This window comes from Chelonoidis abingdonii, chromosome 1 (genome assembly GCF_003597395.2).
Source record: "Chelonoidis abingdonii isolate Lonesome George chromosome 1, CheloAbing_2.0, whole genome shotgun sequence".
In the NCBI taxonomy this organism is placed as follows: domain Eukaryota; kingdom Metazoa; phylum Chordata; order Testudines; family Testudinidae; genus Chelonoidis; species Chelonoidis abingdonii.
Window position 1 is genome coordinate 163,180,693 of NC_133769.1, and position 14,455 is coordinate 163,195,147.

A 14,455-nucleotide genomic window follows, 5' to 3' on the forward strand; every position below is an offset into this window, starting at 1 on the left:
GTGTGTGTGTGTGTGTCCGTCCCAGCCTTTGACATTAAAGAACCTAATGGCCTGAGTTCAGTTGTATCCCACACCAAGGCCACTTTTTCTCGCTAGAAGGCTGTCTGGATGGTCCACAGGCCACAGTAAAACACCTGGGAGAAGACCAACCCTCCTCCAGCTTACTGAAGATCCTCAAACGCCACAGCATTGAGCATGGCATAATAGAAGAGAACCACTATACAGGACTATTTGTCACGTCCCCTAGAAAGACAGGAGGAGGAGAACATCTCCTACCTTTCTCCAGGCCTGTGATTTCCACTGAGAGCCGAGAGGGGGGGATGTCACTGGTGGCCAGCACCCAGTCTCCTAACTTCTTCAGTTTCTTGTACTCCACTCGGAAAGATTGGATGGGGAACCCTCCATTCCCACGGGGGATCCAGGTCACATAGACAGATGTCTCCGATGCTGTGGAGATGGTAGGGCGATCTGGTGCCTCAGGAGCTGTGAGGAGCAGGGTAGAACATGAAACACCTCTCTCTCTGCCTCTCCTTCTCTAAAGCAAATTTAGGGTGGATCAGAGGTACCAGTTTGATTAACCCCCCTCACTCGCCCTCATCCTTGTGCCAGCAATCCCTCCCACTTCTCTTTACTGCTCCTGCTGCTCCCTGAAAACTCAGCTCCTTCTACCTTCTTTTTGCAACTTCCCATATCCCGATCCACCACTTCCAGCAAAACCCTTGCTGAGAGGGGCCCAGCTGGCTCTGAGCACGCTCAACCTGGGGACGCAGCTAAGAACTCCCCTCTTTCATGTCAAGAAAGAGCACCTTTCAGCCAATGGCTCCCATCCAGGAGAAGGACCATCTCAGCCTCAAGCAAATCTGTGCAGGCCAGGTGGGGCAGGGGTCTTGTACATGTGTGTGTCTGGAGAGGGAAAAGGGTTGTGTGTCGGGGAGAAGGATGTGTGCATGTGGCAGGATCGAGGTAGAGAAGAGAGTATGCAGGGGCCGTGAATGATAAGCAAGATGGTAAAGACTGATACAGCAGCTGAGAGAGAGAGAGGAGGAGAGAGTGAAATGAGACAACAGAGAAACATGGAAAAATTATACATGATGGGAAAAAAAGTTTGAGGGAAAACTATCAAAATAGTGGGAGGAAAAGATATGCAGGACCTGGAAAGAGAACAGGAGTGAAGGAAGGAGAATGGGAAGGAAGAATGAATAAAAAGAGGAAACAGACAATTAAGGGAGAACTTCATAGGAAGGGTAATGGCTCCAGTAAACAATACCCAGGTCAAACATGGGATGGGACATGACAAACAGGACAAGCTGGGCTGGGTTCATACTGACGTTCCCCATCTGCAATGAAATGCCAAAGCCCAGCCCTGCACAAAACCATCCCTAGAGTTAGTACTAAACATCCCCCTGCTAGCAGGCTCAGTTGAGAGGCCAAGAACCTCATGGGCTACAAAACTGGGACTCCCCGCTCATCCTTGGAAGGGGTCCCTCCAGAACAGCATGGGGTGTGGGAAATGTATATGGTCCCTTCACCATGTTGCACTGGTTCTGTGGCTTAGAGTATCCCTGGCTGGGAACACTGCACCCTTCACCAGCATGAAATTCAGTTAAAGAGCAGGGTAGATGTTCGATGGTCTCCTTGGGGATGGGTGTGCCGTTTTGCAGGTGACACAAATGCTTTGTGCTCGACTATTCATGAGCAAAAAAACTCCCATAAACTAAGCTTAATGTGACCCAGGGACTGACTCTGATCCTGGCACACCCTGGCCTTGGATCCCCACAACACACATGGCATTTCGCCCTTCCCCACTCAGGCAGGGCCTTACGGGAGAGGCGGCTGTTGTCCAGTTGGTTGCTGCTCTGAGTGCTAGTGCCTGGGTCATCCCTTTGGATCTGCTGCTCTTTACTGGCGACAATGTCGGGTTTTGGTCGTCGGCCTGGCCAAGAGAGAAATGACATCAGAGAAGATGAGGCGTGATGGACAGTTATCCACTGGTGTTTATTTCCCATTGGAAATTTGTAGCCACTACATGGGAATAGTAGCACTTTGCACTTACAGAACCCGAGGATTTCACAGAATTGATAAGGCCCTACTTGTATTGCAGGATGATTGTCAAAACAACTGCAGCTGAGTTGCAGGCAAGGTGTGGAAAATCGTGGAAAAGTGATAATGGACTTTTATTAATTGCGGTAACTTGGAAAAGCTAGAAAAAACCTATTTGTTTAAGATAAATTTCCTGGAACAATATCAACACTCAAGTATTATGTTATACCTGCTAATTTTTTTTCTCCATAACTAGACATTTTGCTGCAACTATATTACAGCATGAGGCTGAGAGCCCGAGCTCCAGCCGCTATCAGCTTGAATAAATGGGATTCTACTGAACTAACGAGGAAACAAGTGTGTGTTGCACACCTCAAAATGCATGCAAAATTGTGGACGGGGCAAAGTAAGCTAATTACAATCAAAATTGCAGTGGAAGCCTAATATTGTGGGACCCGCAATTTCGCAAATGAAGTAGGGCCTTCAGCAATGATGATCAGGCTCTAGGCTCAGAGATGTTGTGAAGATCAAGTGACTCTTTAGAAATGTTCAGCTACATTTTTTGCCATTTAAAAACATTTCTAAATTCTTCCTGAAAAATTCATCACCATTTCTCCCGCTAGCTGAACCTGAGAAGCTGATAACCATTGGTAGAGAAGTCACCCAGCCAGTGATTGGCAGCAGCAGGAATGGAACCCAGAAATCCTGATTCCCCCCATCCAGTGCTGTCAGCACACTGCCTACCACCTTGCTCATTTTCTCCTGTAATGGGCAGTGACTCTGAACGTGGGGACAGCTGCCTTTCCACTTGACAGGCACCGAACCAAATCACAGTACATGGCTAAAAGTCATTGGCAGGGTACGAGGTAGAGAGGCTAACTCCAGAACGGTGCCTGCTATCACGGGCTGGGAGATGGGACCTCAGGGAGTTAAACCAAAGCATCTAGGGAAAGATTTGACCTTTACCAGTCCTGAAGGTCACCATGGCCGTCTGTCCCTCCCCTGCACAGTTATAAGCTGCCATCTCCACCTCATACAAGCTCCCAGGATCCAGTCTGGTCAGAGTCAGGTGGTGCTGAGTCGCAGGGATGTCCCTGACCGTCCAGTTGGCTGAAGAGTTCATAATCTGCTGAAGAACAAGTAACAAGCACAGGGATCACTGGCCTGGCTAGGCAGGGGTGGCTCTAGGTATCTTGCCACCCCAAGCACGGCAGGCAGGCTGCCCTCAGCGGCTTGCCTGCGGGAGGTCCCTGGTCCCACAGATTCGGCGGCACGAATGCTGGAGGTCCCCCAAAGCCGCAGGACCAGCGGACCCTCTGCAGGCATGTTGCCAAAGCCACCCTGCCTGCAACCATCGCAGCAACCGGCAGAGCACCCCCCGTGGCTTGCTGCCCCAGGCACGCGCTTGGCGAGCTGGTGCCTGGAGCTGCCCCTGTGACCAGGGGAAATGGGGGCTGGCTTTCATTTACTTTTAGGCTGAACTTGAACTTTTGCCTAAACCTTGAAATAACACCTGGAAAGTTTGAAAGAGTGTCTCACTTGTCTCTCCCAGCCATTGTTTGGCTTTCTGCAAAGGAGTGCGATTTTCCATCCCAATTTTGCAAAGCTCACCGGTCAGATATGTCTAGAATAAGCTTCCAAGTGTTGGGGATGGCTCTTCCGACCTTAGTACAGCTTATCCACCCTCTAGTCCAGTGGCTCTCAACCTTTCCAGACTACTGTACCCCTTTCAGGGGTCTGATTTGGCTTGTGTACCCTCAACCTTCACCTCACTCAAAAACTACTTGCTTAAAAATACAGAAATGTCACAGCACTGTTACTGAGAAATTGCTTACTTCCTCATTTTGTCTGCATGAAATTTTAGTTTATACTGACATCACTAATGCTTTTTAGGTAGCCTGTTGTAAAACGAGGCAAATATCTAGATGAGCTGATGTACACCTGAAAGACCTCTGCGCACACCCAGGGGTACACATCCCTCTGGTTGAGAGCCACTGCTCTAGTCTCACCCCACCTTAATAGATACTGCAGGGTATTTAGCTGTGTAATGATTATGCATATTTAAATCTCTGAGGACTCTTCTGTCTACCATTTTGTGTTCAATTCAGCAGACTGCCAGACTTCGCCTGCATGCGCGCACACACAGTGTGCTCTCTCGTGGTGACTTCGCTTTTGTTTTTTCTCCTTTTGATGTTTCACTTATGATAAAACAACGGTCATTCTGACTTAAAGTGTCTGGTTGCTCTGTGCGTCTGGACAAACATAATCAGTGCCATTTATATTTGCTGTGGGAAGGCTCCCACCAAAACACAAAGAGTACAATTTCCAAAAGTGCCTAAGTGACTAAGGAGCCTAGGTCCCATTTACTTTCTGTGAGATTTAGGCTCATCTATTTCCTGCTGTGCGAGTTGCCTCGATTTTTTTTTAGCTGATCAGCCCCTGCATGCTAGAGTGCATAGTTACCTGCTTGGAGGTCACAATCCATTCTGTTTAGTGTCAACAAGCCATTACCCCATGGCAATCAGCCTTCAGATACCAAATATCAGGGTGTAGCTCTTTACATCTGTTATTCAGTCATCAGGAAATTCAGGGGAAATCAAATACCATGCAATAATTTCCCCTTACAGTGTGTGAAATGCTGAGCACCCCCTGCTGGCTTGGTACAGAATGAGTAACAATTACAGTCCTTGGACCCTTAAAATCACTTGTCTTGCTAGTGCAAGAAGGGAGTGCCCATTAACAAGGACTCCGTGTTATTCAGTGCAATACCCTCAGCAGGGGAAGTGGGATTTCAAACCCACCTCCCAATGCTGCATACACTCTAGCTGAGGGCCTCACTGATGCACAAACAAGGAAGAGAACATCAGAGAGCTGGGTCAGCTCCAGTGATACAAAACAAAACCGTCTGCACAAGAAGATTTTAAGGCTGGGCTTTGTCAAATGAAATTCAATGGGAATTAGGTGCCTAACTGCCTTAGGCTTCTTGGAAAGATCCAGCCAATGGCTAAGGAGAGATGTTCTCATGCTGGCTAGAACGGGGCAAAGAGAGTCAGTGCTATTTAAAGCTATATTACATAATATGAGTTTATGTGACCTTCCAGTTCAGGGGTAGGCAACCTGTGGCATGCGAGCTGATTTCAGTGGCACTCACACTGCCCAGGTCCTGACCACTGATCCGAGGGGCTCTGCATTTTAATTTAATTTTAAATGAAGCTTCTTAAACATTTTAAAAACCTTATTTACTTTATATACAACAATAGTTTAGTTATATATTATAGAAAGACCCCTTCTAAAAACGTTAACTGGCAGGCAAAACCTTAAATTAGAGTGAATAAATGAAGACTCGGCACACCGCTTCTGAAAGTCTGCTGACCCCGATCTAGTTTAACACTGAAAGGAGACGTGTAGGAACAAGGGGGCGGAGTTAAGCTTGTGACCTGATGTCTGGTATTTCCTGACTTTTGAGAACTTCACCATGCAACCTTAGTGTTCGTTCAATGTAGCTTTCTTGATGGAATATGCAGCATATGGCCGTGGCCTCCAAAGAGTTTTTTAACACAGCTTTATCTTTCAGTATAATTGAACAGCCTGGTCAAGATGTCCCATACCACAAAGTATAGGGCATTTCTCTTTTCCTTGCTCCCAACCAAAAGAGGGAAACCTGCAACTGCAAGGATAATATTGTGCAGGCAAGCAGACAGGACACCTCAATGACCCTGCATGGAAAGGAGCAGTGACAGTGCAGGCAATGTGATGAAACGGAAATGCCAAGCCTCTGCAATGTAATTTATCTTCTCTGAGTGTTTGACACTGACAGATTCACGTCTACCCTGTTTTATTTTTTATTACAGAGTCTGTGGGATTGCGAGGCCAGAGAGAGGTCCCTCAGGACTACTACATTCAAGAAAGCAGGAGCTGGGGTGTGTGTAAAGAAGAATATTAAAACCAGAGATAATGACTGGGTAGGAACTGACTTCCCTTAGGCTGCAGAACAGTAGAGTAGTTGCTCCCGTGTCTATAGAGTGGGTAAATGTGGGTGGATACAAATTTGTGAAAGTCTCTAAATCATTGATAGCTGCTGAAGTTAGCACAACAGAAAGAATCTTTACAATCGTATTTGCTTTTCACTATTTGTGCTGTTTATTTACTTTTTTGCACTTCCTTCCGCTGACTGGTCATTTTCACTCTCATACCCTAAGGGTCTTGATTTCAAAGGCACTCAGCACACACAATTCCAGCTGAAGTCAATAGGAACCACAGGTATTCAGCATGGCTGAGAATCAGATCCTAGGTTAGCACTGCTCTGACATATATGGATTTCCAACAGAGCAGATCTTGTGGGTGCGCTCTCTCTCTCTCGCTCTCTCTCACACATACATTTTTAAAATTGAAATAACTCCTCTCCCCCCACCACATACACACAAATATTTCTATTCATATTAGTTTTCATTAAATCTGGATCTTTATAAAACCTAATTCTAAACATCTCTTGGGTTAGCAATCACAGAAATGACAGCAAATTAAGGGTTAATGGGGCTAAACTCCATATATAGGGACCTAAGAAGCACAAGCAAGAGTCTCCAGCTGAGAATTTGGACTACACTGAAAATGTGTTAGTGCAGACAGCAGTGATCCTTGGCAACCTTCTCTGCCCTAATGACCTTCCAGGTGAAGCACTGAAAAAAACAAACAAAACAAGAACAAACTGCAGCCCATGAGCTAAGATCACCCGCAGAATTGGTTTCATTCCAGTGCTATTCAGGGGCTGCATCTTGTCCTTGCAGATGGAAAGACTCAATGAGCCAATGGTTTTATCCCCTTTCTCTGTTAGATCGTGTGTTGACATCTCACATCTTTATTGTAAATGGCTGTTTAAAGAGACATGGTTAGTTTATGCCCTAGATTTCAGTTTTATTTAAGGGAAAAAAAACCTAGAATGTTCTCAGGGGTTATAAAGCCTTAAACTAGAAATGGTTTCATGAACTTAACCATTTCTGGGAAAATCGGCACATTTTTCCTATGTATGTAATTGAAATTTGAAATCCTCCAAATACAACACAATTGGAGTGCGTGACAACCGGAAATCTATATCGGTTTTCTGTCCATGATGAAGGAAATGCAACAAGTAAATGAACAGTAGCAGTAATTACAAAAAAAATACCCCCCTGTCATAAACAGATAGCTAAGGGTTAATGTTTCTTTCACCTGTAAAGGGTTAACAAAGAGAACCAAACACCTGACAAGAGGACCAATCAGGAAACCGGATTTTTCAAAGCTTAAGGGAGGGATTTTGTGGGTTTTTCTTGGTCTTGGGTCTTTGTCTGTTCTGTGCTCTCTCAGCTATGAGAGGATCTATTTCCAGTCCTTCTAATCTTCTGTTTCCCAGTTGTAAGTACAAAGTTAGCAAAAGTATAGTCTTTTAAATTGTTTTGCTGTATTTGCATCTGTGTATCTGGCTGGTGGAGTCTTTATGTGTATTTGGCTATAAGTACTTTAAATTGTATTGTTTTTGGGTAAGGCTGTTTATCCCTTTTCTATTGTTTATTCATTTTCTATAAATTGAAAACCCTGTATCTTACCATCTAGATTACAGAGAACTGTTATTCTGTTCTTTCTTTCTTTTTTTATTAAAAGTTTTGCTTTTTAAGACCTGTTGATTTTTTTTCTAGTTGACCCACCAGGAAATTGGTGGGAGAAAGGAAAGACAGGGGGGAGGGGAAAAACTGCTCTCTGTGTTTAACTCTCCTAGTGTCCCAGGGCGGGAAGAAGCTACGGGGGAAGAGAGATAGAATCTTTTCTGTTTCCTTGTCTTTGGGTTTGTCTCTTTGTGGAAGAGAGGAGACATGCTTCTTGGTATTGTGATGTAAAGAGGTTGCATCAGTAACTCTCAGGTTAGCCCAGAGAGGAAATTCTGGGTGGGAGAGAGGTGGGGGGAATGGTTTATTTCCCTTTGTGGTAAGACTCAGAGCCTCTGAGTCTTGGGGTCCCCCAGGGAAGGTTTTGGGGAGACCAGAGTGAGCCAAGACACTGGAAATTCTTGGCTGGTGGCAGCGAGATCAGATCTAAGCTTTTAAAATCTTAGAGGGTTCATGCTAGCTTCTCAGTTTATGAACGCTAAGGTTCAAATCTGAGTAGGAAGCTATGATACCCCCAACTTTCTAACTTATTAAAACTAGGAAGGAATTTTTTAATAATAATAAAAAAAAAAAGTAGAATTTTTATCTTGACAGTGTCCCAATATTTTCAAGTGGCGGCCGGATTTTGGGCTCTGTAGTTTTTCACACCTCCCCACAAAAATGAAGCATCTTAGCCCAGCGGCCCCTATTGAAATTTATGGCCCAGAGTTGAACTTGCACAAACATAAGGAATGTGTATATTTGCATTTCGAACAGAAGTTGTGTTTCAGGATGAAAATCTGAGGTTCATCATTCTGAATGTTAATTAACACTTATAACCTTATGTGTTAAAATAACATTCTAGGGTGCGAGTGGTGGAAATTTTAATCTGGCCTATCAGTCTGAAAGTCGCAGCAATGATTCACACCAGGAGAAGCAGCAACATGAGTGATTAGGTTGGTCAAAGACATTTTGTGACGTTACAAGGGGTTAATCCCTGAAACAAGGCAAGGATAGTTACCAGAGCAATAACAGTTCACTCCACACCACCAGGTAGGTTGGGTGCTCACCACCTTGTCATGTATTGGCTTCCAGGAGAAAGCCTAGAAAAACAGGTAGTTTGGGACATTCCCTGAAGATTTAGGATTATTAGGACAGCTACTGTACCTGTCAGCATAGCAATCTTGCACATCATGTCCCAGCCTTGCTATTTGTTGGACAGCACCATTTAGTTAGTGGGGGAGTGGGGTGGATGCATTTCACATTGTTGGGTTTTCCAAATGAAAAGGAACTGTAATTTTGTTGCCTGCATTCTGTACCTTTAAATTATTATTTAATGTTTATATTATGGTAGCACCAAGGAGCTGCAGAGGAGTGTTCTCTGGCTTTGGGTGTTGTCATTGGGTGATTTGGCTCAAACACAGGATGTTACAGAGCGAGTCAATGTGTGCTCTTCCCTAGAGACTTAGTTTCAGAAATTTAGGGCATCCCAGCAACAAACGCGGGAGGAAACCAAATGTCACAGGTAAGGCAAGGGTGAGTGACTGCCCCCATGAAGTGAGTGGCTGCACTTGGATTGCACTATTAGATAACTGCTCAGCCCAGTCACAAATTCACCTACAGAGCATCAGTGATGGAAACATGGAAGCAGCATGGTGGTACCTTGCGATGCTTCACAGTGTAGTAAAGGATGGGGGCCCTGCCATCGTGTCGCGGTCTCCACACCAGCTCGTAGCAGTCCGTCTTGGACGTCCTGGGAGAACTGAGGATGATGGGCGCCTCGGCCGGAGACACCTGCCCTCTGTTAGTCATGCACTGGAGAGATGCTTCCAGCGCAGTAGGCTTAGGCCTTTGCAACATGGCTTTTTCCTTTAGAGCCTTGTCGCTGAACAGTGGCGTGGGGGACTGAGCTGAGCCCGACCTGGAGTCTCGCCATGGCTTCATAGTTGTTCCTGAAATACAAGTTGGGGTGGAGGGAGAGGGGGCAGACAGAACAAATGCCATTTTAAATCACTAGTAAACGCAGAGATAGTAGGAAGCAACCTCAATTCTCCGGCTAGCCCTGGTGCCATGAATCTTAGAGGAACCATAGCCAAGCTACTCAAGAGATGTTAGGCTGCTGCATCCATTTCACTCTGTCTGAACGACGTTCTCCATCATGTATAACTATAGCACACCCCTCCATCTCTCCCACAGTAACAACGGGGACATGGACACTGGGGCTGATTGCAGAGAGGGCAGCTTCCTATCACTCTGTAGCACCTCTTACCACAGACAGGCCCAGGGGGGCCCCACCCCTTCCTGTCATGATAAAACTTGAAGGAGACAAGTGGCACTTGTTCTAACATAGCCAGCTTCTACCAGGCGACACGGAGATCCTAGTGTGACAAGCCAGCTGGGGGTGCCCTAGCAATTTGGGGGTAAGCTGCTAGAAGAGCAGGACAGCTGAAACACAAGCAGGACAGAAAGGAGGTATCAGCCCTTTCGTACTCCAGTGACTTATTTGTACACTAGCCCCTTGAATTAAAGCACTGATGTCTGCAGGAAGGTAACTTGTGAACTCTACTGAAGACTCACCAGGCTGGGTGGTCCTAAGGTGCACCATGGCTTGTGCACTGCCAACTTCATTCTCTGCCACGCACTGATAGATCCCATCATCCTCAGGCCCCACACTCATCACCCGCAGAGCCTTACGGGACAGCCGAAACCGGGGGTTGGAGGAGAGAGGCACGGCATTGCGCAGCCACGTGACCGAGGGCTGGGGGTTCCCTCGCACCTCGCAGGTGAACTTTGCACTCTGACCCCAGGCAATGATCTGCTGGGACAGCTCCATGGCGACCTCGGGAGGTTCTGTAGGGCAAAAGCCATAAAACAACAACTTTCTTTAGCTCTAGCAAAGTGCACAGCACTACCATGATTGGTCATTCGCTTCTAGCGGAGAGAGAGGTTGGAAAACTGAGCCTCAACCAAGAAAAGTCCTCCTCCTTGATGGGGTCACCCAGGGATCCACCCTGTCACCCCTCCTGTCTCCACAGGAGACCACTCAGCAAGGTGGTGAGATGCCACACGTCCAGTGTCCACAGTATGTCAATGACACACAGCTGTGGATCCCATTTTTCCCCAGTGCCACTACAAGGGTGTCCCGATGCCTACAGGAGACCAGCACCTGGATGAAATACAGCTGGCTCAAACCAAATCCGTTCAAGTCCCAGCTAATTTCTGTCGGAAGGGGGAAATGCTCTGCAGAATTATCTGGGACTTATCTTCCTAAACATTCTTGCCTCAAATTCTGGAAAAAGGAGGCTCAGACTCTGAAGTCTGCTAGGGTCCCTTCCCATGCAGATTTCAATGTACCTGGAAAGCGCTAGATACTATGCTAATGGGTGCTATAGAGTACCCAAAGCAGAAATATAAATAATGGGAGATGGGATTCCCCAAGGGGAGTCCCCCATCTTAGACTCAGAGTGGAACCTGTGGGTGAAAGGGGCAGGTGATGGGGTCCTCAGGGGCAAATCCAACACCTCATACTAAAACTGGTGCTAAAGATGCCAGCAAGGAGGGTAGGTTACTTCACATTATAATGGAGGTGGGGTGGATATTTCTCCCTGAAACAGGTGCTAGGAGAAAGCCCGGGCTCCGTCTGGGGAGATGGGAAGAAAGCTGCAGTACTACTCACCAAACACCTGAACGTTATAGAATATGAACACAGCTCCAGCCTCGCCCACCCCATTGTCAGCCATGCAGCTGTAGGTGCCGGAGTCTTCCTCGCTGGTGGCGTCAATCAGCAGGTTGCTGAGCAGGAAGCGAGTCTTGTTGTAGCCAGAAATACTGGAGCCGTTCTTGGCCCAGGTGACCCGGGGAGGCGGGATCCCGCTAGCCACACATTCCAGGATGACACTTTGACCTTTGATGACGATGATGGTCTGAGCCTCCGGGGGATAGATTATCCGCGCTGCCTCTGCTGTGGAGCCTGGTGAGGTGGGAGAAGAAAAAGAATAAGACACTGCAGCTCCTACAAATAGGACAGCGGCACCCCAAGAATGCTTGCTTCCTCTGGACAATAGGACAGATGGATGCACCATGCAGGCTGAGAAACTTGGTAGTTCTTATGCGACCAATGTGAAGAGGACCCAGTCAAGCAGTGGAGTTCAGACCCTTGCTCCCAAGTCTAAATGCTCCTCAGAGGGTATTACAATTCCGCGGGGTAGCCGCATGCGCGTGCAGCACAGAGAACAGACCTCTCGACCTTCTACTGTGAAAACTACAGCCCTCCACCATCTGCTGCAAAGGAAGTTTTCCAGGAGCAAATACATTAAGTCCATACATAAACCTACAGTAATAGAACATGGAGGCTGCACAAGTAAACACTCAACAGTCAAGAGATGCCAAAGATAATGTCGCACATGCAAAGAGAAATGAGTTGGAGGCCAGGAACCCAAAATGTTTAAAGGGAAGCATCTTACGCCGCACGCGGAGTCTGTCACTGGAGACGGAGGTTTTCACTTCCTGGGTCACGGGGTTGTAGGCAGCACATTTGTACGTTCCTTCATCCTCCTGGCTGGCATTGACTATCTGAAGGTTCCCAGACGGCATGATCAGGTAGTTGTCTGTAAGGGAAAAGAAGAGAGGACCTTTCTCTGTGAGGGGCTATTCTACCAGCCAGATAACATCTCAGCAGTGTGTTCCGAACATGCCTGGGCAAAGGGAAGGGAGAAGGTGGGAAAAGAGGAGGGAAAGAGAACTGGATATATCAACATCACAAGAACGGTTCTCCTGGAAATAAGCTGATTCAGTCTCAGAATTGAGACAAGGAGAGAACTGATTTAGGAAGGAGGGAGATGAACGGACCTTCTGGTGAAGTTGAAGAGTCACAAGTACAGATGGGCTCAAGTGGCAACATTCAGACTGGATTTTAAAACTTCCCAAGGGTTCATAGGGGTTCAGAGCCGGGGCTTTGGTTCTGACCCATCTCTAGTCACGTGGGCAAATAATTCATTTTAACAAAATTAAACTTAGGATTTATTCAACTCAGGCCACCTCCTTTTTCTGTTTGCAAATTGTTGTTGAGCATGGCCCCCTCAGGCATGGCTGCCTGGAGACAACACAGAGACCAGGCAGCGGCTCAGAAAGGAGCAGCTGTGGGGGAGACGTATATCAGGCAGTGGGCAGAGAGGGCTTATTCTCTGCAAGACTGGAGAGCTAGAGGGAAAGGTAAAGGCAGAGCCAGCGGATATGGAGACGCGACAGAGCTCGCTGGGACAGAAGAGAGTAGAGGGACCCTCCCCTCCCTGAACGCAGCTCACCTCTGGAGGCCTCCAGCCACTCCTGTTTCACACTGTAGCGCACCTGGGCTTTGGGGTGGCTTTCGGGCAGGTCACATGCAATCACAGCTGTGTTCCCTTCATCCACTTCAATCACATGCTGGCCATCAAATTTGAAGTCTTTGATCTCTGTTAAGAGGACAGTAACAGTAAGTCTTAGCACTGGGGTGGGAAATTCAGGAGTTAATGGAAAGGAATAAAAAAAACAAACAAACAAAAAAACCCCGCCCCAATAACCTGAGGTATATTCAGTACGTAAACTTGTAATTCAGCTAGATTCCAAAGCTGGGCTAAAGCACACAATGGGGAACAAGACAATGCATATAGTTAACACTGGGCCCTTCTATCCTAGGACTTCAAAGAGCTTTACAAATATTGATTTGGCTTCCTGACACCCCCATGGAGCAGGTCTTCCATGTCCATACAAATCAGGCTGGCTCAGTGCACAAAGCTAGTCACACTCTGGATCTTGGTTTTGGTGCAAAGAGTATCCTCTTCCTGTTGTCTGACCTTTACCACCTCAGGTTTGCAGTCAGGACCCAGTTTAGCGCATCTTAGCAATGGATGGTACTGAAGGGGTGCCCTCAGCGATGAGTGGGAATGGGCTGGTGTGAAAACGCTGCTCCTTTCTATCATCTAACAGCTCCAAAAAGGGCTCATCAAGAAACTTTGTGAATAAACTGCTCCTGCGATGTGTATGAACATGTGAAATCCCAGCCCTAAAAGGTAACTTCTTGAGCAACTGAAAATTGAGATTCGAAAGGTAAGTGGCATTTCAAACATAACTGTAGTTGGGCTGCCCAGAAGCTACCGCAAACATTGTGAACTGAGCCCCTGTGGAGAGGGTTCAAAGGCTGGGTAATACAGGAGAGGATTACATCATGATCCTTTGACTTCGCCCGAACACCTGAAATATGGTTAGAAAATGACATCCCCTTCTGATCAGTGGGGAGGATGGTCTTGAACTAGAAAATGGGGGGGCAGTGAGGATTAATTCACAGAATCATAGAATATCAGGGTTGGAAGGGACCTCAGGAGATTATCTAGTCCAACCCCCTGCTCGAAGCAGGACCAATCCCCATTCATTAATGTCTGTGAGGCGTTTTGAGATCCTTGGATGGAAGGTGCTGGAAATGGATAAAAATATTTGCTGCCCAGATCTTCCTCCTGTGGATTCAGTTCTACCCCTAATTATGCATTCACTGCTCCTACTGACTTCACTAGGAACTTGCTGGAGTGCATCTGAGGGAAGAATTGTACAACTGTGAAAGACTCAAACTGGGTTCTGGGGTTCTCTCTCACTTCACATGTCCTCGGTGACATTGCCATCTCTGGACAGCTGGTATACACTAAATCAGGGGTAGGAGTGGAGCAGAGCTTGCTTAGCTGATACCAGGGAAAGACAAAAGAGCAGGATCAAGTGTGAAGGTTACTATAGACAATGCTTTCTGGATCTAAACTAACCGTTCAGCCCCTGGA

General features: G+C 46.8%; 1 protein-coding gene across 5 annotated transcripts in view; it reads right to left on the minus strand.

The window, feature by feature from the left end:
• The window catches only part of BOC (BOC cell adhesion associated, oncogene regulated), an 87,625-nt gene that overhangs the window by 11,425 nt on the left and 61,745 nt on the right, over positions 1–14,455 (minus strand). For 2 of the 5 annotated variants that reach the window (XM_032780243.2, XM_032780242.2), the window contains exons 4-11: positions 12,959–13,105; positions 12,119–12,262; positions 11,332–11,625; positions 10,233–10,505; positions 9,318–9,607; positions 3,001–3,169; positions 1,823–1,933; positions 277–483 (exon numbers count right to left, since the gene is read on the minus strand). In XM_032780243.2, coding sequence (XP_032636134.1) covers positions 277–483; positions 1,823–1,933; positions 3,001–3,169; positions 9,318–9,607; positions 10,233–10,505; positions 11,332–11,625; positions 12,119–12,262; positions 12,959–13,105 — 1,635 coding nt within the window. The remainder of the gene's footprint in view (positions 1–276; positions 484–1,822; positions 1,934–3,000; positions 3,170–9,317; positions 9,608–10,232; positions 10,506–11,331; positions 11,626–12,118; positions 12,263–12,958; positions 13,106–14,455) is intronic. The other 3 variants (XM_075072248.1, XM_075072245.1, XM_075072247.1) reach the window with 3 other exon arrangements.